Here is a 24344-nt window from a genome sequence, read left to right as displayed (position 1 = left end):
TGCTCCCCGCACACGTGGTGTCTCCCTCGCCGCGCTCAGGCTCCTCTCCGCTTGCTCCCGCGAGGGTTTTCGGGCTCCCTAAACCCTCGTGTCACTGCCACGAGCTTCACCGACCCCTTGGCGGCTGGGTCCAAAACACAACAAACCAACGTGAAAACCGAAGATGTTTCCTGGGGCCTGCCAGGGAGCGCGACCAAGTCTCAACGCCTCCTTCGAGGGGCACAAACCTCATTTAGAGGAAAAAAAAAAAAAAAAAAAGCAGACGGATGCGTTTTGTTTCGTTTTATCGCTGCTTTGGTTCTTTTCAGTGGCGATGTCTCAGCAAAGTTGTGCCCCTTCCCATCACACGGGCTCCCTCCTCAGCCCCTTCAGGCTGGGCTTTGTCAAGGTTCAACCAACCTTTAGGACTTGCAGTCTTATAAACAGGCAACGTTTTGGCTGGCTTTGCACGGGGCACATCCGGCTCGAAGCCGGTCCCCCTTCCCCTCGAAAGGGCAAAGCCGCCGCCAGCGCCGTCTCCAGCGACACGGCGAGCCCTCGGCGCGCTGGGGGCACCGGCAGGGACCCGCTCCGCTCGCCGAGAGCGGGGTCACCCGCGCCGCCCGGCTGCGGCTCCCACCAGGAATAAAACCGGCAGGTAAAGCCCAAAGGAGGCAGATCCCCAGCTGCCGCAAAGCAGCGCGTCTGGCCCCCGCCGCGGTGCCAATGCCCCGCTTCACGCCACCCCCAAATCCAGCTCAAGGATTTCCTTGCTGCGTATTTGATAAGCCACACGGTAATTACAGGGCTCTGGCAAATTCCAGGTGTCACGACTGCCTCGCTCGTGGCCTCCCCTCCCTCCTGCCGCAGCCGAGCGGCTCCGGCGGAGACGGAGAGCGCGGGAGCGGGAAGAAAGCTGCTGGATTTGCAGTTCACGAGGAGATGAAATTAGTCAGTGGAAGAAAAGGCGCGTGGGGAACCTCAAAGATATAAACCAAATTTCAGTAGCACAATATTAATGCAGTGCAAAGTGATTTATGTTTTCTGTGCTCCTATCAAACATGTCTGTTAAAAGTCATTTGTATTTAAATGAGAATAAAAAGGAAACTAATTCTACCCACTCTCCTCACACAAACAACCTTTTTTTTTCCTGTGACATGACTGGTGCAAAGAATGACTTCACATTTGTACCCTGAATCATCTAATTCGAGCTTTCCTTCCACAAAATAAAAACCAGCAGCATATTTAGACAATCCCTTGACATCTTCATTGCTACTTGGGAGCGAACACTGACTGAGTGGGTGAAGGAGAGAGGTAGAGACGAGCCTGGAAGGTGAAGCCCCCACACTTTAAGGGCGTTCAACAGAGATCAAGATTTAGAATAGCTCCACTTATTAAAAGGAGGAACGTATAAGAGCAGCTCAGGATTTCCAGCAGTCTAACAGACCAAGGTGCAGCCTTAGAAACTGTCCATGCTCTCCACACTGCTACTATTTGCCTCATTTCCAGAGCGGGTTTTTGTATTAATTCCCCAGCGCTTCCCACCTCTTTTGGGGAGAAAGCATCTTTCCCCTGGGATTACACCAACGCCGATGGGTCACAGCACAACCTGAGATCGACCCTGGGAGCACTGGGCCTGGGAAAAAGGGGTTGGGGCCATTGGCACATGGTGCTGCAAGCTCCCCGAGGCACAACCAGCCTCCTCCAGTGTCTCCCTGCAGCCCCGGCCATGACCCGCACCGCCACGTGTCACCGAGAGCAGTGCCAAAAGCATCGATACAGGGAGCAGCACGCGCGGGACTGCTTCAGAGGAACACGTGCACGCAAACATACGCACCTGCCCACACAAGGAGGACACGTACGTGTGCAGAGCTGTGCGAGTGCATATATGCACAGAGAGCATGCGAGAGAAGCATTTTCATCTATGCATTATGAATCTCAAGTTAGGTTAAAGACGGTTCCTTGCCGCTTCTGAACAAATTTGCCTACCTCTAATAATTACTGTTAATTAAAAAGCTCTTCATGCCCTAAGCAATGTCTGACAGCAAGGGAAGAATTCAGGTTCAGAGAAATCTCTTAAAATATCTTAAGGGAAAAATATCCAGTGCTTAATTGGAAAGTTGCTGGCTGCGGAGCTGACTGTGCTATTACTGGCATCCACCTCTCTCAACAGCTGAAGTCAGGAGCCTCTGACTACTTTAGGCTCTTGCTGTTCCCAGAGTCAGGTTCAATATCTGCTCAAGGGACCTCATCTCAGACTGCAAATGGGAGAGAGGACCGTCCCGGCTGCTCCAGCTGCGAGAGCTATTTCAGAGGAGAGGCCTCCGTGACCACGCGGGACAGCGCCCGGGCTGGCGCGCCCGCGGCTCTCCATGCTACGCGGAGGCACGCCGCCCTCGACAAACGCGCCCCGGGGAGCCAGGGATCCCCTTCACGCAAAAACCAACCACAGGAACAGCCCAAGCGTTGATGAGATGAAGCACTCGGATTTGCTGCTAGCTATTGGTAACGGGTCAGATGAGATGGGTCTTGCCCAGGGTGGAGACCTGCCAAAGGATGCTCCAGCCCTGCGTGGAGAAGCCGGACCAGCGCATGCCAGGGAGGGCTCCGGGAGTCCCAGCGCACGGGAAGAGACCGGCAGCCTCCACGGAAGCAACCACCTTGCTCTTTAGACGAAACTCAGCAAAACGGCTAGACCAAGTGGCTCTTACCCGTGCACCCTTCTCGCCGTTGGCTCCTGGAAATCCTGGGAACCCGATTGAACCCTTGGGGAAACAGAAAAGAGAGAGAACAGCTCAACACACGGGAATGGCCAACTCTGTCCCTCCATGTCAGGCATTTATTGGCCTTGAATAACCCTGATCAAAAGCCTGCTGACGTCTACAACTCTGAACATTTTAATAGAGGAATGTTAAAAAAAACAAAACAAAACCAAAGACAGTCCTGAAATGACCTCAGAATCTAATTTTCATCCAAAAATAACAACAACAAAAAAGGATCCATGCCTCATTAGAGGCCACTGCAAAGGCCCAAGCTTGCAATTGTATTAGATGCCTGAAGAACAGGAAAGCTTTTGTTTTTAGCTCCTAAGTCACTTTGTTGCTTGTGAAAATTTAACTCCTGGCTTTTCCTTTCTGATTTAAGTGCCTAGAGATTAGCTGCTGCTTCTTTTAAAATTTGAATTAGCTAAAGCAATGGAGAAGAAAAAAAAAAACAGATATAAAATGCAAATTAGAAAATAAAACATCAACACCACAACCAGGAAACAATCTTTCGCAGTTAATTATGTCTCCAGTGTTAAACAAGCTTGTTTTTTCAAGCAATGAACATGAATAATGAAATATGAGTCTTAAAAAAAAATGTTAACAAAAACATAAGTTCCCAAAGCCTCCAGGGTATGTAAAAGCCAGGCTGCAGCTACATAGTGGAATTCTCGGTTTTAATTTAAAAAGAACATTTGAAAATAGCCCAAATGAAGGTGGGTGTGTAGGTATGACACAAAGCATGCTTGCAAATCTGAAAATGGCAGTTTTATTTTTATTTCAGGGAGACCCTGATTCATTAGCCATTCTCCTTAATTAACTAGTTAACAATAGCTCAGAGCTTTGAAGATACAAAGCATAATACAGGGAGAAGTATCACTATTAGCAGCACGAAAGCTCACACGGAGCCTGTTTACACGCGTTATCGGGCTGTCCTGCAGAGCCCTTCTGGGAGCAGCTCTGCACACCTCGCCTTTTCCCATCTCCAGCCCCAGGGCTTCTCTTCCCAGCACATTACAGGAGACTGGTGTGGTTCAGAACCACTCACTGAAGCAATGTGGCCCATTCCCACCAGCTAAGGGCTGGGAGCTATTTTTACCCATTTATGGGGAGAGGAGGGACAGCGCTGCACGAAATGCTGAGAATGCCACACACGCAACAGCTCCAAAAGGGAGGAGGGTGAAGGCTTTATTTTCCATTGCCTTGGATTTTATACAGCCATTCGTGCCCATGACATGGTGATGGTAGAGATCGCCACGGAGGAGCAGAAGAGTCAAGGTCCTGCTCATTCTCCTCCTGCAAAATGTCCCTCCCGATTTAGGCTTGAATAAACCTTGGGGGCGCCCTGGCCTGAAAGCAGTCGCCGTTCCACGTTATCCCCATTAGCTGAGGACTGAGCCCTCTGCACAACACTACAAGCAGGGCTCAGACAGCATCCGATGGTCTCGTCTGCACACACCACACCTCTCTGGGGGTGTGCGTGCTAGACTTACCTTTGGGCCTTGTCTTCCAGGGTAACCTGGTAATCCTGGAACGCCGAGCTTTCCCTGTAACACAAACAAAAGCACGTTAGCAGAGGGAAAGGTGCCTTGTGAGCAGCTTCAAATTTGCACCGGGAAAAAGGGAAGAGGCCAGGTGCAGAGAAGCTGAGAGCAGGCCAGATATTACATGGGTGAAATAAAGCTGACGGGGGCATCGCGGTCATTCTTTTCTCTCCCTGGAAGCTCTGCGGGCTTGGCCCAGAACGAGCATTGCTGGGGAGCATGGTAGTTTTTTGCCATCAGGTTTTTCTCAACTCAATGCATGTAGAAATTAGACTAGTCCCTGATACTTGTAATTTTTCCATTTCTTTTCCCTTGGTCTTTTTCTTTCAAGACAGTACACGCAAGCAGAAAACCTTGAAGAGACCAACGTCTGAATACACTCGGGTCACTCCACTGCAACATGACCATCTCCTCCGGTCTTTTCATCTGAACAGTTCACACCAGCCTTCACACAGAGCACCCCCAGCTCCCCTTCAGCCTTCTGCCCTAAAACTGATCCCTGGCTTCTGCACACTGGACACTGCCCTGGCCACACACCCGAGACTGTCCAAGGAGAAACAGGTTTTGCTGTAAAACAGAACTGGGCTACTCCATCCTAAAGACTCACCTTTTCTCCAGCAGGACCAAGAGGACCGGGATCTCCATTGGGACCAGAGCGACCTTTGGGGCCTTCAGGACCATCCTCACCTCTTGGGCCAGGAGGACCAATTTCACCCTGTTAATCACAAGATAGTCACGGATGAAGAAGGCCTATCTGGGACCTTGCATCTACCATCGTGCAAAAGAGCCAGAGACAGCAGTGCATGCTTGGCTCTATTCAGATAATCCCTGGAGTTGCTAATACAACTCTTAGAGAAAGTAGGTCTTTATCAAGTGGCTCAGATGAGATTGGCATTGAATAAATTGCAGACTGTTATTACAGCACTAAGCTTTCATTCTCACAGCCTGGCTGTTATCTCCAAGAACAGCCGTCTTTTCCTATGCCCCAATTATCCCATCTCCACCAAAACAGCCTTCATTAGCTCTGATTGCACTGCACCCCTTTACCCACTTCCTGCTTCCCAAATCAGTTTTATGTGCAAGCAAACCCTGAGAAGTGTTTAATTGAGGGCTGAACTGGGCAGCTTGAGACTAAAGATAGGGCTCAGGCTTTTGTGCTGAAAAATCATTAAGAAATCTGAGAGCGGATAGAATTGAGCTATTAACATGAATTGTTACGACACTGCAGGCTCCAGAACACAAAACAACAGTTGTCGTTTTGTCATGCAGGGTAAGGAGAGATGTTTCTACGCTGCGAACACAGGCAGCCCTCTTCTCACTCACAGGGTGCTGGATGGCCTCAGATTTATCTGCAAGGCTCTCAAGTACCCCTTGTCCTTTCATAGCTCAGTATATATATCATCATAAAATACAAAGAGCTTGTTGGTGGGAAGCAGGAATTATGAGCTTTGTTTGAAACAGCTTATGCCTTTCTGCATTTAGCAAGGACAAAAGCTGCCTCCCTGAGATGCTGCCCTTGGTCACCGCAGCCCGATTTCTTCCTTGAAAAGGAGCGGGGGATTGGGGAAGCTTTCCGGGGTCAGCCTAGGACAGCTCCAAGGTGGCATATAGAGTATGAACAAGGGAACTGTTCAATTATACATTTAAATACCATGAGAAATGGAGAATTTGATTTATACTTCACAAGCCTTCACACAAGGCATTCATTTTTGCTTTAAACACCGGAATGAATGACTGTCGGGCTCTCTTGATCAGTGGGAATGATGGGTTGGGCTCCAGACTGAATACTCAGGGGTGAGACACCAAGCCGCAAGCAACACAATCATTCAGAGAGAGGGGACGAGAACAGGCTGGGCGCTCGGGATGAACAGACATGCTGCGAAGTCACGTGCCCGCATCGAAGCATTATTTCAGTTTTCTGGTGGTCTCTTTGTTCCAATGACTTTAAAAGCTTTCGAGACCAGGCAGAGTGCCCTGCTGATAAAGATATGAGTCTACAATAAAACTGCACTCCTGGCAGTTTTCTTAGCATTACTCGGGTTTCTATTAAAGTGTGTTTCTGGTAACTTTATACTTGGCATTGATGGTACAGAAGCACATTAGGCTCTGCAAATAAAGAGACCTACCAGACCCTAGATGCAATATTATGAAGAAAAGAGATACTGGAAATAAATGATACAGCTGGATCTTGTAGGATTCTCAGCAGTCAAAGCAGCAAAACAGGGCCCTCTATTATTACTCAGATTTATTTTACCTTCAAAGAAGGACTAGAAAATTTAGGGAACAACTCTTTTGCTTCATGTGAACATGAAACTCCTGCTCCTAGAGATTGGATGTACCAGGACTCAGAGAAGAATCTAACTTGCTATTCTCCCTAGGCGTTATTCCCAAGGAAATGCAAGAGTTTGAAAGGCAAAGCAAGGACCGTGCAGCTGCAGGATTTTGCTTCTATTCACTCCCAGGACTGGGGGAAGAAAAACCATTTGGATGGGTCTATGGGTTGGAGAAACCAGCATATGCCTCTCGAGTATTTTCACATCCTTACTAGGAGCTGCACTGCATCATGAGGAATCTATGCCTCGTGGCTCAGCCGGTGAAAGCCTTGCAAATGCTTTTCTCTCCCTGCTAGGGTCAGCCTCCTGCTGGGTTGCTGCAGGCTCTTCTCTTTCCCTGCTCTTCCCCAAGCACCACCCCGGCCGCAGCACAGTTCAGCCAGCCCCGGGGTCCAGCCGCAGCTGCCCTGCCTCTCTCTGGCCACGCACACCTTTCTACAGTGGTTCCCAAACATCTCCAGGTGGGAGCCTGCTCCTGCCTCTCAGCCCCACTTTTGCCACACCTGCAGCCCTCAAATACAGCTGGGAGCAACCGCACTTCTGCTGGACTGTTGTCCTCACCTTTCTCCTGACTGCTACGGTTATAATCAGTACAAGATCGCATCAGTCATCAGACTCTTACCCGGTCTCCCTTGATGCCCATATCACCTTTGAAGCCAGGGAAACCATCTTCACCCTAAATAACAGAGAGAGAAAAACAGACAAGTTGTATAGATTAAAGGGAGAAAAAAAAAAAAAAAAAAAGGGGGCTTCTCTGGCCTCACTGTATGGTCCCTACATGGGGAGGTCTTTGGCATACACGAGCAGGCATGAAAAAGCGTGCAAATACTCAAACGTGAGAATAACATCCTCATGCTGCACAGCCAGGCTGCAACAGCCGAGGCCCCAGAGGGATCACAAGTATGTATTCCCTCACATCCCTCGCTGGCTGCAAGTCAACATCACAAATCTGGCTCGATGTGAATAACAACACCTTGCCAGGATTGGGGACCAATTATTTCTGAAGTACAACTGGCTTTATTTTCATCAGAATGTTTTACACCATACTTCTAGGCAACCTCTAAGACAGTGGCAATATTTCTTTCAGCCAAGAAGGCTTAATTGCAGAGCTTAAATCAATAATGTATTTCATCCTACAGCAAATCCCTCATAGACAATGAAGACATAGTTCCCAGAAACACCTTTGGAGTCTGGAAGGTCACTGCCAGGATTCCCTAGCTAAAACCGCCAGCTTTGCTGCCAAGTTGTTATGGGGTAAGAATGAAAGAATATGGATTTCTTTAGGACTGGAAAAGGGCAAGAATTTTCTCCATCTCCCACTCTTCCTCTAGGAAAAAACAACCCCATCTTTGATATATGCACATATAGACTGTGTCAACTTTCTTACTGACTTAGATTTCACAAGCTGCTCTATTGACTGGGCTGGGTAGCATATTCCATATGCTGTACTTCACAGGTCCAAATCCGCTTGCTCTTATCCAGCTGTAACACACCACACAAACCCTTCATCTCTGTGGAAGCATGCCCAGAACACTAAAGCTGCAAATTCTGTCAGGAGGAAATTGCCACGAAGCTGGACTCTGAGCTATTAGCAACGGCTGGTCTCAGCAAACCGACCAAAACCTGAGCAGGCCACTGAGACTCAATTACTCCCAGGTCAGAGCCGAGATGTGCTAGCAGAACATCATGGCAGGTATCCATCCTGTGCCTGCTCCAAAAATAAATAGAGGTGACCAGTCCCCAGGACTCTCAGCCCAAGTGCTCATCTAAGAGAGCACACCCCACGCATGAGAAAATTTCTCAAGCGGCCATCCTGCAGGACTAGCCTGCAAAAATGCTCAGAGCCTGTAGAAAGCCAAGTCAAACATATAGTGTTAACTCACCTTTTCACCTTTGGTACCTTTCAGTCCACGAACACCATCTGCTCCCTTGCAGGAGATAAAAAGAGATATTACAAGGGTACATGTAAGCTTTTTGCTTCCTGCTATGTTGACAATGACATCTGTACAAGTTACGTTCCTAAAGGTATTGCTAATCAAACATCAGCTGCTGAATGGGGGCTTTTGGTTTGTCAGCGAGTGTCCGATACTCAAAAACTTCTGCTGACTTGATTGGGCAGGTGGGGTTGGTGGTCTCTGCCCATTCCCAGCATAATTTGTGGAATCAAATTTCCAGGCATAAAACTCATGATGAAAAGTGTGTTTTCTGCATGTACTTTCCAAAAACATTTCCACAAATGCCTTGCCCGCATGTTGAGCTCACTTGAGTATTAACAGAAAACCAGTGCAAAAGTTGTACACAGACACTTGGGAAGTGAATTCATTTTAAAAACATGGAGCACATATCCAGAGGTTTCCGTGCCAGTCTGCAGCGGTCAGCAGCGCTGCTGTAACACCCACAAAGGTTAAGCTTGGCTCCTTTTACCACAGTTCTCGCCTCTGTACATGCACTGTTTTTTTGTTGTTGTTTTATTTTTATGAGTTCTGCTGTCTGGGGAAATCTGGGAGCTCCTCAGGTCAACGACAAGACCTGGATTTCTTTTCTCCTGCCTGATGGGATGGAGCTGGACCACCTGCAGTGCAAGTAAATACATTTAAGGCTGCTTTTGAAGCACCCATTCAGCTTTCCCCTGCCTTGCAAGGCCGGGCAGCCCCATGCAGATCCTGGCCCACTCGCCCAGCTGCCACAGACACCTGCCTGCAGAAGAAGTCCTCACAGCAGCAGCAGCCTGCCCAGAGCCCTCTCATGGCAAAAGCCTGTTAATGACCCTCTTCAGCCAAAACTCAGCTCAACCCTGCGGGCTCAAAACCAGAGCAAGTCTTCAGAAAACTGGAATCCAAGGCAGCATTACCTGTAACCTGCGGTTACCTCTGTCCGGAGCGACACGACATGGCGATACTACAAAGCACACTGCTGCTTAATCAGCTCCCAGTGGCTGAGATGGTTAGTTGTAAATGGACAAGGTAAAGAGGATGTAATTCTCCAGAAGATATTGCTACTCTCAAGATTTGAGAGATGCAGTCAAGTATTATCTAGCACTAACCTCCTCCCCAGAGTTTTCTTGTCGCCTTGTTTGTTATTATGCTGCACTCAGCACCCAAGCCATTACGTTCAATAGAAAAGCTGCTGACACCAAAAACCCTGGCACCCTGGTGCAGACTCAGGGCGAGAGGGGAGCCAGGGGGACAGACAGGAGGAGAAAACTGCAGTCAACCTAAGGCAGAAGCTGGACTGGGAAGCTGTGCACAAGAGCAAAACTGTCGCTTATTTATGCAGCACAACGATAACTAATTGCATTAATGCAGGTCACTCCCCATTTCCTGAACTACTGGTTCTCCAGTGGGGGAACAAAGAGGAATTTCACACTTCCAATGCAGAGGAGAAAGCAGGGAAGCAACACAGAAAGACTGCCTAGAAGAACTGGAAGAGAGGAAGCTGCCAAACAGGATCAAACTGGGCTCCATCTGGGCCAGCATTTCTCTCTGAGAGAAGGACCAGGGCTTCCCCAGGGCTGCTGGTGGAGAAGCTGCAGTCACTGCTTAATGAACCACCTGCCTGGGGGAGACCTGTCTCCTGAGCTACCACAGCTTACAAACCATGTGCCACACCAGGATTTCTACCCCCTGCTGAATTTTACCTGGTTATAAACTAAACAAGGAGATGCTGAATAAAACTGAAAAGAGAGAAGATGAGTTTAAAAAATTCATCCACCAGATAAATGTGCCTGGAGCAAGGCCACCATCTGAAAAGATCCTGGAGGTGTTTGTACAAATGTGAAGTCTGACCAAAACAAGGGGTCTCGCACAGGCCAGGCCTAACAGAACCAGAGTCAGTGAAGTGAGTCTTGCTTGGCACATCAAGAGGCTACATCAAGAGGCTAGCTTGGCCACTCTCAGGAGGCTGCAGACTGTCAGTATGCAACAGAGTCAGCACTAATGCACCGTGAGATCTAAGACCTGGTTGCCTGCTGCTGCTTGTGGGGGCTGTGGGCTCCAAATGCTGCTGGGAATTAGGAAAATGCTGAACAGTCAAGTTCTGCCTTAGGTGCATGAATTGCCCTACAGATGGCAGGGGCTATACACAAAGGACCACGCTGAACGTCACTGAAGCTAGCCACCAACCTCAGGGCAGAATCACTTCTGGAGGCAAAGCAACTCTTGCAATAAGTTGGTTTTTTTTGTTGTTGTTTTTTAAAGGAGTAATATTTTGCTCCAGATATTTTAACTTTTTTTTTTTCCTCCCTTTGGCAAATAGAGAAAAAGTATAATTAAAAGTACATCAAAAATTTTTGCAGCAGGACAGGATTCTGATAAGCGAGGCAAGATCTAAAAATTATTTATAGCTGCAAGTCCAAAGAGACACATTTTTCTCAGAACTGGAGATTCATTCACTTACTAGAATACTGCTTGTAGGAAACAAAACCTTTTTTGTAAAAGCTATGGATTTGGTGCATGACACACTTTCTGTAGATCACTATAATGTGGAACAGTTCTACTTTAGCAGTAAACACAACAGCAAACCATTCCCCAATGGACCACTGCATCTCGATCTGCAATGTTGCAAGAAATGAGATGAAAGCTTGCTTTGGTTAAATACATCTAGCTTAAATTCTGAAGCAGAACAGCAAATGGGTTTTTGCTATTGAAAAAATATACAAGGGATTTAGGAGGGCTTAATTTCACCCGTAGTCCTCAGTCTGTGTTTGTATCCACTAGCACAGGTCCCTGCAGATTCACTGGACCTTTGGGATGCAGGATGCAAGCGCAGCTGAACTAATATACCCTGACGGAACGTAATAGCCATAACAGAGTGGGGAAAAAATACCCCCGCCTTCTTATCAGCGTGTAAGTACTGCAGACAGCAGCAGCAAGCCAGAGAAGAGAAATTCAATCTAGTGAGAAAACACATTGCTGAGACGCACAAGCTTCGTATAACAAGATTTTGGATCAGGAGCATGAAAAGCTTGCTTTGTTTTAGTAATAGGCTATTTTGTTTCATTAACGGGCTTGTTAAAGTCTTCACATTCTGGCTGAGATTTACTTTGACTGTAAACTGAAAATGATTGGAATGGGACTGAGCCATACTCACAAAGAATTAAAGAGAAATCTCTCCAAAGTGCTGAATGAGGCTACAAGGTGTTATTGGAGAGCAGGGGACTTATAATCTTCATGGCCTGTGAGAAGACGTGAGACTGAGACTTGATCAAGCAGTAAAGATCATGGAGTAAAGTCACGGAGGTGGCTGTAAGCACTCCTGTAGGGCATTTATATTCCTACTAGTAATACTTCTTTTTTCAGGTAAAAACATCTAGATTTACCACAACCGTTGCTGTTTCCTTCAGACATGACTGGCATCTCCACAGGTTTCCCCACGACCCACTTCTAAGTGGCAGGTAATGCACTCAGCGATGGGGACTCTGGATTATCCCCTCAAACCGCACTCTCCTGTCACCCTCTCATCATTTCTACAGCCACAGAACCAGAGCACGCAACACACTTTTCGCCAGGGCACGAAGGTGGGGTCCCCTTCTTTAGGTTTGTTTGAAAAGACCTAACAGATCCCATTCCTCTCCAGCACAACCTGGAGAACTCGAGTCAAACAAGCAATGAGGGGGACAGTGTCTTTACTTCCTTCTTACCTTGACTCCACGTGGTCCTGGGTAACCAATGGGGCCCTGAGGACCTGATGGACCCTGGGATTAAAAAAAACATCAAAAAGAAAAACACATTAAATCAATATGAAGGTGCAGCAATAAGGAGAATGTGCAGGGAACCAATATCCCAGCAATGTCTGCTTCAAACCAGGCAGAAATGGAAGCGGCCGTCTGAAAATGGGTCAAAACATACAGAGAGCTACAGGAGTGTTGCTTAGACGAGGCGCAGTCGTCTGAGCAAAACGCAAAGATCTATACAACAGGAAAGCAGGAAGAGACAAGACAGCCAAACAACAGAGCAACAACTTGTTAGAAAGGGGATTTATAAATAAGACCTATGACTTGTGTTTTGTATTAAAAAAAAAAACAAAAAAAACCAACACAAGTTCTCTGAGAAAGGAAGAACATGTTCATCTGCTTTCCCCACCCTTCCCAAACAGTTCTGGGTTTGACAGTAACACAGCAGCCCTGTTCGGGTGCAATACAAGGGCTTATGACGATGATCACAAACAGGAGCCACAGCTTGAGGCACAAGCCTCTGGGTGATGTCCTCTGGCCTCAGTTATGGGGGGGGGAGGAGAGGAGACACTCATAAAGCTCCTTTCTGGCAACCAAAAGCTATGAATCATCACTGGCACCACTAGCAGTGCTGGACTTAGTGCCAGATACCTGCCCTGCAAAGTCTCTGTAACTACCCAGTCCCCTTGCTGTCATGCTGTCTTATGACTCTGCAGATAAATCACCTTCTTCATTGAATTTGGTTGGGTTTTATTTTGCTCAGTTAGCGAACTAAGTAAATACTCTTCCATTTCTTTCAGACTGAGCTGGACAATTTTTTCCAGTCTGACAGCCAGACGGAGCTGACGGATCTATACTTCTTGTGGTCCGCTGGAGTCTCAGACCTCATGCTAGTGTCAATTGGAACAAATCTAGCAGCATAAACACTGCTCTGAGATCATAATTGCTCAAGTAATAACTCATGGAGAAAGTTATGGTCTGGATCTGGACTTTTACCCTGACACCTGCCGACTCCCTGACGTTTGCTAAATGTCTCCCAACGCAGGGAGCGCCTGCACAACTGCTTATTGGCTTTTAATATTCTACAGACGTGAACATTTGAATTCCTGGCCTTGCATGATGCCAGCCGGACAAATGGCCCCAATCAAGGCTGCAGCCATCATTTCCTGCATTATACAGTACCCAAGCAAGGCAAGAGTGAACTTCAATCAAACCGGACTGTGCTCTAATAAAAGACTTTTGACAAATGTAATGTTTTTCAACTGAATGGGACACAGCGGGAATGCAGATGGTAAATCTCCCAGACAGACTGACGACCGTATAATTCAAGGACTCTAGCCTCAAGCAATATTCTCAAATATATTGTTAAAGAGGGACTTCGACTGGGGTGGGGGAGAAGAAAAAAGACCACAAATACAAAAAAAGTAATTTTCTGCAGTCCCCTGGGCCATGAAGGATATTTATTTGTGTCTGATTAAGAGAACGCTTTCCTTCACAGTCTCGGTTCTCATGTCAGTTGAGCTATTCAGTGCTGCTTGCCAGGAAAGCAGGGAAAAGTAATGATGTTTTGCTAGATTTCTGGGGCAACTGCAGCATCATTGGAAAAATCGTAACTGCCCCCTCACTCCTCCTGTAACCAAAGCACCACAGAGAAAACCCTCTGGCAGAATCACTAGAAACATCTCAGAATGAAACTGTTAACAAAGATCTGATGGCTAAATAAGCTGCCAGTCTTACAATAGCCACCCTTCCAGGTGGCATTTTCTGGGTTCTCACAAACACTGAAAGAACATCATACTATTTCTGCATATTTCTTTCCCCCACCTCGCAGAACTAATTGAGGAAAGAATAGCAAAACCACCAAAAGAGAGACACAAACAGATGACCTGGGGCTCAGCTTTCAGAATCGTTGCAGTGGGGTTTGCTTCTTGCCACCTATCTTCTGACTGCTCAGCCACCCCTGGGCTCCAGGAAGATTTGTCTCCATCCAGTTAACTTAACCTTCTCAGCGCGTGTCTGTGCTCTCACCCAGCCTTAGCATTTGTAGCATTCCTGTGTCAGCTAGGAATGTGAAACTACTCGACACAGTTCTGCCAGCAGAAGTCCTCGTGCTGGCAAACATCTTTTTGACAGTATTATTTATTTTATTTTGGGAAGAACTATAAGCCTTAACAGAAAAATCTCTCTTTCACTATTAGCTCCAGCTGCTAATAGCAAACTCCCTTAATAGACACATTCTCTCTCCTCTTCAGGACTGACTGCAGCACTTTCATGCCTCTGTGGCAATGAATGTATCTTCAATTTCAAGGCTAATGTTAAATTCTTAATTCCTATTTTGTGATACTTAACAGTAATAAGGAGCTTGTTGACACCTACCTGACTCCCCTTCTCTCCAGGAGGACCTTCTTTGCCAGGATGACCCTATTAATAAGAGACAAACAGAAGAGGGAAATGGGTTTATTGTGTGCCTAATGCTTCAGAAACCAGCAAGCTCAATCAGCCAGCTATGATTTATTTGCAAGAGAACAGTTACTCTCCAGGAAGCACTTACTGATACAAGTAGCCCCACTGAAGCCAGCTTGCATGAGTAAGCTTTCACCCAAAGAAAGAGGACCGTACTTTGGTCCTTGGTGCTATTCTACTTTGTTATTCCACACTTTCTTATTCTTCACCACCTCTCAACAGAGAAGCAGAAACCATTTTGCAAATATTAATTCACGAATTAGAACACCTCAGCGAGTTCAGCAGTGAGCAGCATATAAATTTTGCAGATGGGAATCCAAGATAAAATTAACACCTTGTGTTAGCAAACTTGTGAAGGTCACAAGCTGCCCAGATTGGTCAGAGCCACTCATTAATTTGCTAATTCCTAGAGTCAGTTGCAAAATTTCATGACAAAAGCTCCCTTAACCCACATCTGTGTTACACGCTGGCTGGGTGCCTGCCAGCATTCTTCCTGGGATTTGATGCTGAATAACCCAACATCCAAGAGTTTCCAACACATTCTTATCCACAGCCTTTAGAAGCTTTTTGTTGGGATTTCGAACCATAGAAAATGAAGGTGTGAATTGCTTCAGATGTAGCTGGGAGGATTAGTGAGAAACTGGAAATCCATGGAAGCGGTCTTCAGTGTTGATTTTCCTGCTATAGCAGTCAAATGGTGCTAGGATAAAATATGACTTTTTGGTTGGTAATGTTTGTATGAAGGCATTAAACCCTCAGCTAAGGCACTCCCTGCACACTCACAGTCCTCCTTTTTTAAAGGAGATGAGAGCACATCCAGGTACTCTACAGCTACTGAGAACTTCTGTGCTCAAGAGTTTCTTTACATATGAGCTCTCCTCAATACGCAAATGACTTTCTAACAACTAAACAAGCAAAATCATAGACTATTTTCCATGATTAGTCTTTATAAAGGGAAGGTCAGACAAGCAAGATTTCATAAAGCAGGAAAAGTTTCTAGTTTAAAAGAAGGAAAATGACACCTGTCATTTATACACCTTCAAAACATAGGAGAAAATGCAATCTGAATTCATCCTACAGTACCTGTGAATTTAAATGGCACCAACAGCATTAGTGCACAAAACAGGCCGTATAATTGTGTCTGCCTTCAGCTCCTGATACCCGTCTGCACTCCAGGGGAGGTAAAATGCAAGTACAACAACATTTCAAAAACACTTATCCACTGCACACTATATCATCACCCTTTTCAAAATGCCCATCTCCATTACCGTTACTGAGATCAAAAATTGATGAGTGACTCGGTTGGCTTGGCCTTCAGGGATTTTCCGATATCTTCCAAGGCTAATTTCTATAAAGAGACCATGGGCAGGGTTTTGCCCTTAGAAAGAGCAACCCATATACTTACAAACCGACAAGCTACTGTCCGCAAACTATGTGGCTACCAGTGACAAAGGACCTGTGACTGTGCACGCCTATCTGTGCTCAGCTTGCAGGTCATACACAACCAACCTTCAGTCTGCATAAAAACGGATCTGGCATCTTCTGCAACTGAAGTTCCCTGGAGGCTGCCGTAAAGAACTTCACATTGAAAGCTACAGCCTTGAAGATGTTCTGGGCTTTGCTTTAGCTGCTCTGTTGACTCAGCTAATAATTTTATGAATGTTCTAAATGTCCTCTATAGGAATGATAATCCCTGGGTGGAAAACGTAATTTTTTTGCCATGCTTTGCACTTACATTAGGGGAATGTAACTATTTTACATTTGTTGCTCTTATAATCAGGTGTCTCTGAGGTGTGTAAAAATAAGATCAATTTTAAAGGCCAGAAATTTGAGACCAACTTCTAGGGCAAGGAGTAAATGATGTTTAAAGTAGGATTAGGAGGAAGCGGCAAGAATACATTAGCATGCAATTTCAACCTGTTCTTATCACCGTTCTGCAGCAGTGCCCAGAGGCCCTTAGTGAGATCAGGACCCCACTGTGTTAGAGCTGCGGTATGCGCACAAGCATACACACAGACAGAAGAGACCATCCTTACCTCGGTGAGCTTCCGACCTACGTAAAACAGAGAGAGAAACAGGGGGAGGGGAAAGAGAGGCCCAAAGAGATGATGAGAAGTACCTAATGTCATGCATAGCAAAGCTCTGAATAGGGCCAAGGCTTCTCAAATTCAAACCCTTCAACATAGCCGAAATGTGGGCAGACTCTGCCGGCCTGACCTTGCTGATGGGCGCAGCAGCCATGCAGGATCAAGCCTGCAGCAGCTGCGCCAAGCAGAGACCCAGGAGCAGACTACTTACCGGAGGACCATCTGCACCCGGCATGCCAGGAAGACCAGGTTTGCCCAGCGGCCCCTAGAAACAAACAGAAAATCAACAGCAGCAATAGTGAGAGCCCCCCAGAGCGTCAGAGGAAGGGGACACTTCAGACACAGTTCTGGCTTTTCCTAGTCATGATGCTGCAGAGAGGTGGGTCTTTTGGAAAAGTTGCAGTGACTTGCAGGGAACCTGATTATTTCTGTGAACAGTGTCGTTCTAGCAGCCTGGGAGGCTGCAAGGGTTAGTGCTGGGACCTCACTGAGACAGACACAAAATAGCCACGAGAGCTCAACAAGAAAAGCCTGGGCATGAGGCTGCAAAAGCAAATGGATCCCAAGGCTGGGAGCAAGCTGCTGCCCTGCTGAACAGGGCACTGCGCTGTGCATTTGCATAAGTTCAAGCTGGAAGATACCAAAGCATGGGGCTCACTGGACCAAAAAATGCCTATTCTTTAGTGACAAATGGCAGAAAGATTAACTGGCAAAGGAAGCAAAACTAGCAGAGTGGAGCTGCCCCCATTGACTGTGTCTTGCTGCTTTAACGCTGTTAAGTGATTACCCTTTTAATTAAGCAAATCCCTGATTTCTCACACTGTCAAGGAGTGCCACTACCGCTGCAAGTGTGTGACTCAGCATTGAAATCCGAGAGCCCTTTATCCGTTAGAATTGCTAATGCATTCTGTTTGCTCTTCTCTTGGATAGCTGCTGATCGATAATGTCATTATACTGCACGCTGCCAACACAAGCAGGGGAATTCTCCCTGTACGCATGTTGGTACACATGATATATCCCTAGTCAATGGGAGCTGTACAAACACACTCGGCGAATTACCGCTCTGTCAGCTCAGTAGGCAAAAACATTGCCCTTGTTTAAACCCTGATGGTCACACTGCTGCCTGGGTGGAACCGAGGACAGCAGTTATCCCGTGTAAACAGCAATGGAAAATCAGTGAAAGCTGGCACAGGTTGGGAGCTGGGAGGATGCAGAGGGAGGAGGTCTCAGTTAAGTGATCCAAATCCACAGGCTCTTCCCATTACCATCCCATTCAGACTTACAGGCATTTAGCCCACAGAACGAGACAATTTTCAGTCCTCTCCTAGTGTTTTACCATGGGCTGCCTTCAAAATGTTTCTCTTAAAATGGGAAATGAATGCAAATATTATGAATTAGAGGTAAACTGTGTTTCCTTGACTCTCGTCTGTCTGGAATGAGACACATTAGACTTTCATAGACACGGCTGCAAACAGATGTTACATATGGGGCAAAGGAGCAGCTGAAGTAGCAAATGCATACTAATGACAACAGTTGTTTTAAGTCAGAGCTGCAGCGTTTTAACGTACTTTCTCTCCTGGGGGACCGATTGGGCCTTGTGGACCTGGAAGACCCTGTGAATAGAAAAAAGCTAGAGTCATTAAGGAACAAGTTATTCATTCCAAATGCATTTTGGCAATGCCTCAGCTAAGCATCGTTCTAGTGCTTGCAATGGCTTGGGATTTCCCCAGCTCCATTCATTCTCAAAATGTCTTGAGAGAGACAATAAAATTTCATTTTTGTATGGCAATGCCTCATCTGGAGAGCTGCACTTCTTAGCAGTGGGCAGCCATGTTCATCTCCAAGATGGGGAATGGAGACAGCCTGAAGAACAAGACTTGCTCAGAGTCCTGCAGAAGGCTGACAATGACACACGGACATCTGTATTACCCATCTGGCTCCAAAGCAACTGGATCGTGGGATGCTAAAAATTAGACATGAGCCACAAGATGGGGCTCAGTGCTTGGACTGGGATTTTGCATTGGATTATGGCAGCAAGAGCCAGGTGAGAACCAAGGGGGATCTAAAACTGGGATTGATTTCATGTGTAAAGCATGTGAGATTTCGAGCCTGTTGCACATAATCAAGCCAGTTCCTGGCAAATCTCCTTACTGCTGCTCCCTTCTCCACGGGGGAGCAAAGCTTGTTCAAAATTAGTATCGAATCCCTTTTTCCCATCAATCATAGAGGAATCTTCATCTTACCTGAGCACCTGGATTACCCTGTTGTCCTGGGGGACCTGGCTCACCTTGAGGACCCTGTCAGAAAACAAGAAAAGAGCTGAAAGCAGGAAAGTCTAGAGCAGAGATGGTGCTAACAACCTCCTCGGGCATCAGCACGCGCTAACGGCCAGGACACCGGCTCCGAAAGGAGCCCTTCCCTCTCCACAAGACCTCTCGCAGCATCACGAAGCCCTCTCTAATGCACTGCCCACGGGCAGTGTCGCTGAGTGCTCCTGGGAAGGGGAAACAGCTTTCTAACTTCTCTACGCAGTGTTATATAGAGGGGTGAAGTTATTTCAGCTCACACTCACTTCTACACATGGACATGCAGCCCAGAAGAGCTGAGCAGGGCTTTAACGCTACCTGGCTTTGCACTGGCTCTTCTGCAGGGAGTCCATTTCATCCTATTAGCACAAAGTATGAGGCATATAAAGATTTTTTTTTTTTTCTTTAAATTACTATATTTTGATATTCATTAAAACAACACACATCTTGATGAAAATGTTTGATCTTCATGGGGAAATAATGTGCACTTCCATCAGAAATTATAATAAATTAACATCCATTTACAGTAGGAAGACACTCTCCATGGTTTTCACAGGCTCTGATATGAATCTAGACTTAAAAGCAATTAGCAAATCTAATTTAGAAGAGTACATTTTACATTTTACATACGCTCTCTATATATCTGGACTCTCTGTAAAATTAGCAGTGAAAACTTACCACATTCCCCTTGGGACCAGTTTGTCCATCCATACCAGCCACACCCTGAAAAAGGGTTTAAAAAGTAGCATTATGAAAATATGTGACTATTTTGCACCACAAAAGCAGGGAAATTGCAATAAAAATAACAAAACATCAGGAGACGCTTTGGATGGAATGGAAATGGAACAATTTTCTCAAGGTGCTTGGTAAAGCAGCCAACTCAAAGAATCCAATGCAGGTTTATACTTTAAAAAGTCATTTTGGAGTTCTCCCCACTAGTTTAACCTGCCCGCAAAGAAGAATCAGCGCCAGAACATGCAAATCCTGGCTAAGTACTGCAGTCTGATTGCTTCCGACAGTGAACAGGCTTGTCGTAGCAAATGAAAAGGAACAACTGGACAAAAGATCTCGCTCAGAAATTAAACATTTTGTTCAGTGAGACAGGGGGTGAAGCCAATGGGGCTGCACTGACTGATGCCAAAACAAGGATCTGACCCAGGTTGTTTTTAATGGCATTACAGATGAAGCAGAGTCCCCATGGCTGGCTGAGGTTTCCTCAAAAAGAAAACATACTGTGTCCCCCCAAAATACTCCCCCTTCCGTCTGCAAACAAAATGCAGCTTGTACCTGGGGACCAAGAAAAACAGTCAGGTTCATACACTCCCTGAGCATCTTCGTTAAGGATATAACACCATACCCAGGTCAGCTGGAAATCTCTTGTTGAGGCTTCTGCATTTACTGGTTTACTCTGGGGACAGGGTAAGTTATATGGGCTTCATGGCATGCTCGCGCAAACTAGACAAGTTTGGAGCAGATCCTTAGCCCTCACTAAGTTTCAGCAGGACGAGGACCTGGGAGCGAGGAGGTCCCACGAGCTGGCCTGCGAGGGGAGAGGGGCCTCACCGCTGGAAAGCTGACCCCCCCTCAGCTCTAGCAGCAGCCTGGGCTTCGGGTTTTAAGTTCTGGGGTCTCCATCAGCTGTAATGATCTACAGAGAGAGCCCTTACACCAGCACTTCCCCCAGCGAGCAGCGTACAGCAGACAAGGTGACAGTCTCTTCACAGTTCCTGAATAAAAAACTACACGTTCCTTCCTTGGCTTTCGCCTGAAATCTGAGCAAACTGCTCTGAAGGTTCAACAGCCCTCAGGCAAAAGCTAATAGCAAAGCCCCTGTGTTAATAACTCCCATTCTTCCCTTTCAGCTAGACTTTAATTTTTACTCGGGTGGGACAGATCTCGAGCTGCAGCAAATGAACGTGATGCCACTGAAAACAGGGGAGAATACAGCTTTTGAGCTATAATTTTTTTTTTTTTGAACACTGCTTCTTTTCATAGAACATATAAAATTATCCAGTTGTATTAACTCTTTGAATAACTCACTGGGACAGGGTAGTTTTCCCTGGAAAACTCAGCTTAGCTGTCTGAGGAGAGCCGAGGAGGGCAGCAGGCCCAGGGAGGGGGCTCGGACACCTACCGGTGGCCCTGGAGGACCCGGTGGTCCTTTTGGTCCCAGCAGTCCTCGGGGTCCCTGTTGGAGGAAGCAAAGGGGGTGAGTGTTTCCAGTGCTTACGGACGCGTTCCTCCTCACAGCAGTGCACGGGGATGGGGACCTGTCCCTCCGGCGGTCGCTGTGCGCCACTCACTGCCTATGAAGGCAGGGAGGGCTGACCACCGCGTTGGGTTTGCGCTAACAGCTGCTTCCTTATTTCAGAACCTGGTAAGAGAAATTCTGTGTGTGCGCATCCTTGAAATGCCTTTTATAAAGATAAATAATATAGACACAGACATTTATTCTTTGGATTGGAGGAAGGCCCACTTAAACCAAATTTGTTTACTAATTTAGTCATAATCCTGAATTACCCTATAATGCACACAATGATGCAAAGTACTTTGCAGCCAAGTCATTCTAGCTAGATAGTATTATGAGGAATGAACCGATACCACTAATGGATCATTAGGGTTAGCATTTCAAAATCCTTCCAGATTTTTTATCATTGACAATCTATACAACTTGGCAAGGCTGGAAAGGTTTGCAGCCTGCAGCAAAAAGTATATTTTGAAAGGCATCTGGTTCTTAAACCATAGCTAGCCAAGACTCCTGCTGTCACGGTGTTGTCTTTCCATTTCTAGTTTTCTCCCCAGGTTGAACATAGCATCATCTTCAGGGCAAATGAGAAGATTGGAGTATTATATTCAATAAGCAGAGATGTGGCAGGAGAATTGCGTTAATTCAAGAAAGTGCTACAGCTCATGCTTCGATTTACTGAGGAAGCTTTGCAAATCACATCCCGGCAGCTCCTCTCCTTTGAGCCTTCAGATAGGTTTGTAGGAAAAGGCAAGGGAGAGGATTCTTACGTGCCCGTCAGAGCACTCGGATGCAGATCTGAAAGCTCCGCTTTTAAAGGCAGGCCCTTTATTACAATATTAGGGACTGAAGTAGCACTCCAGATATTTACAGGGATGATGCTCGTTCACTGTCATGGAGGAAAACCATTCTTGATTAATGGGCAGTTTTATCTGCTTGCCCAAATATTATAGATTCCTTTTACGATTCACAGAAAATAGAGGAATTAAAATGAAATGTTGTAAGATAAAATATAGAACAGTCAAAGTTCCTGATCCCGCAAAAGTGTAAGAATGAGGATGTTTGCAGCACAAACCAGATACATCCCAGGGTGGCCTGTCCCAGCCACCCGCATCCTTCGAGGGTGAAAGCCTTGCACGCCGAGCCCCGGCAGAGCACCTCCTCTGGCTGATTCTTATATAAACTGGCTATGGGAATTGGCAGAAAATGAAGCAAGGTGCAGAGGAACAAATTCTGAAGTCCCACCACTAGTTTCAGTTGCCATTAAATTTGATAAGGCCCACTTTTGGCCCAGGGCGGAAAAAAAAGGCAAACATGAAGATTTGGGGATGTATATTTATAACCAAAAGTTTCCTGTAATGCGATTTAAACCTTTCCTCTGGGCATCATAGACATTTTTTCTTGTGCTGCTGATATAAAAATAAACTTTCCTGCATCTATTATCATCATTTAAGTTCCTCTTTTGTGACTATATTACCTGAGCACATAAATGCTTTTAAGAAGTTAATAACCCAGAAGTTATTACTTAGACATGTGCTAAGGAGATAGCTGGGTTGATTAATCTTTTCCAGAAGTTAATCAGACATCTCATCTATAATTCAGTTCCAATGAGTCTGTAAATGCCAACCCTTCCCTTTCTTATACAAAGCGTGTCCAACATTTCTCATCAATTACTCTCAGGCCACCATGCTGGGACTTAAAACAACAAAATAAGACATTTTAAAAGCAAAGCTGATGGTAATGATATATAGTTAACGTTCTTTTTATTACAAAGTAAATGTATTTTGGACACAACAAGCGGTTAATTTTAGCAAAGCTATAACTGTATTACTCACAGAAATCTATGGACTGTTAGAAACAAAGTTTATTATTCCCAATAAAGTCAAAAAGACTTGGTATTCGGTGCAAAAAGAGCTTTCAGAGTCAAATTGACAACCCAACTGTTTCTTTGCAGTCATTTACTCCCTGAAAACATTTCCTTGGATTTTTCAAGAGATTTCTGTTCAATGACATCAGCACCTCCTTTTAGCCTTATTGATCATAGGAATTTGATTCATTGCTAACCTTCGTTTAGCTGCTCCAGTGTTTGCAATACATATAGTTGTAGGCCAAAATATCAATAAATTTGCAGAATTATGAAGTTTTATGCACTGTGAATAGAATATTGACCCCACTGAAGTCATGGCAAAAGTCCCCTTGAATTCAATCCTGCTAGGATTTCATCCTGAGATTTAAATAGGACCATCCACACTGCACAAAGCTTAAGTGCGTGGGTAAGTGAGATTCACAGCTAATTGCTGACATTACCAGTGCAATGCACTTCAGCAGCAAAACCACTCCTCACTGGAGTTTGCTGTGAACACTCACGGAAACCATACTTCATATATGCTCAACATGCACACTTTCTACACCATCCCACTTACCTGAATCCTGAAAAACATGTTAGGAAGAAGGATACATGCAGGAAGACAAGTGTGAGACCAATCTAAGTTTTACGTGTAAAGTTATGGGGTTTAAATTTCAAACACTAGCCACTGAGCAAACAATATTGATGACAATTTTGCTCATTAAAAAAAATATCAGAAAGCGTATTGCCTCATTGGCAGCCATCTTAGCAAAAACCAGGCAAAACCGTTGTTAAGGAAAAGATGTTCTCTAAACTATTCACTTGAATCTTCAAGCAACAAAAGCTCAGTCCCTGTAGGAGCTCAGGGGGCTTATTTAGCATCAGAAGAGCTGCTCCATGGGACCTCTTAAACACCAGTAGCTTATCAAGACCTTGACTAAAGCAGTGTTGCTATACATCAAGCCAAGGTAGGAGATACTTACAGGTTCTCCAGGCAGTCCTCTAGGTCCAACTTCTCCATCATCTCCCTGTATGGTAGCAAAAGTGGAGAGAGAAGCAGCAAAAGAGTAAACCCATTATATTTCAGTCACATCACAGGTGTTTCATT

General features: G+C 45.8%; 1 protein-coding gene across 2 annotated transcripts in view; it reads right to left on the bottom strand.

Annotated features, from left to right (window-relative positions):
* The window catches only part of COL5A1 (collagen type V alpha 1 chain), a 171547-nt gene that overhangs the window by 37431 nt on the left and 109772 nt on the right, over positions 1 to 24344 (bottom strand). For both annotated transcript variants that reach the window (XM_026062162.1, XM_026062163.1), the window contains exons 20-32: positions 24220 to 24264; positions 21280 to 21333; positions 19824 to 19868; positions 19083 to 19136; positions 18408 to 18452; positions 17051 to 17104; positions 14666 to 14710; positions 12257 to 12310; positions 8502 to 8546; positions 7241 to 7294; positions 4893 to 5000; positions 4235 to 4288; positions 2691 to 2744 (exon numbers count right to left, since the gene is read on the bottom strand). In XM_026062162.1, coding sequence (XP_025917947.1) covers positions 2691 to 2744; positions 4235 to 4288; positions 4893 to 5000; positions 7241 to 7294; positions 8502 to 8546; positions 12257 to 12310; positions 14666 to 14710; positions 17051 to 17104; positions 18408 to 18452; positions 19083 to 19136; positions 19824 to 19868; positions 21280 to 21333; positions 24220 to 24264 — 711 coding nt within the window. The remainder of the gene's footprint in view (positions 1 to 2690; positions 2745 to 4234; positions 4289 to 4892; positions 5001 to 7240; positions 7295 to 8501; positions 8547 to 12256; positions 12311 to 14665; positions 14711 to 17050; positions 17105 to 18407; positions 18453 to 19082; positions 19137 to 19823; positions 19869 to 21279; positions 21334 to 24219; positions 24265 to 24344) is intronic.

The sequence above is a fragment of the Apteryx rowi genome, unplaced genomic scaffold (genome assembly GCF_003343035.1).
Source record: "Apteryx rowi isolate R43461 unplaced genomic scaffold, aptRow1 scaffold_19, whole genome shotgun sequence".
Taxonomy (NCBI): domain Eukaryota; kingdom Metazoa; phylum Chordata; class Aves; order Apterygiformes; family Apterygidae; genus Apteryx; species Apteryx rowi.
This window is presented reverse-complemented; position numbering and strand designations above follow the sequence as displayed.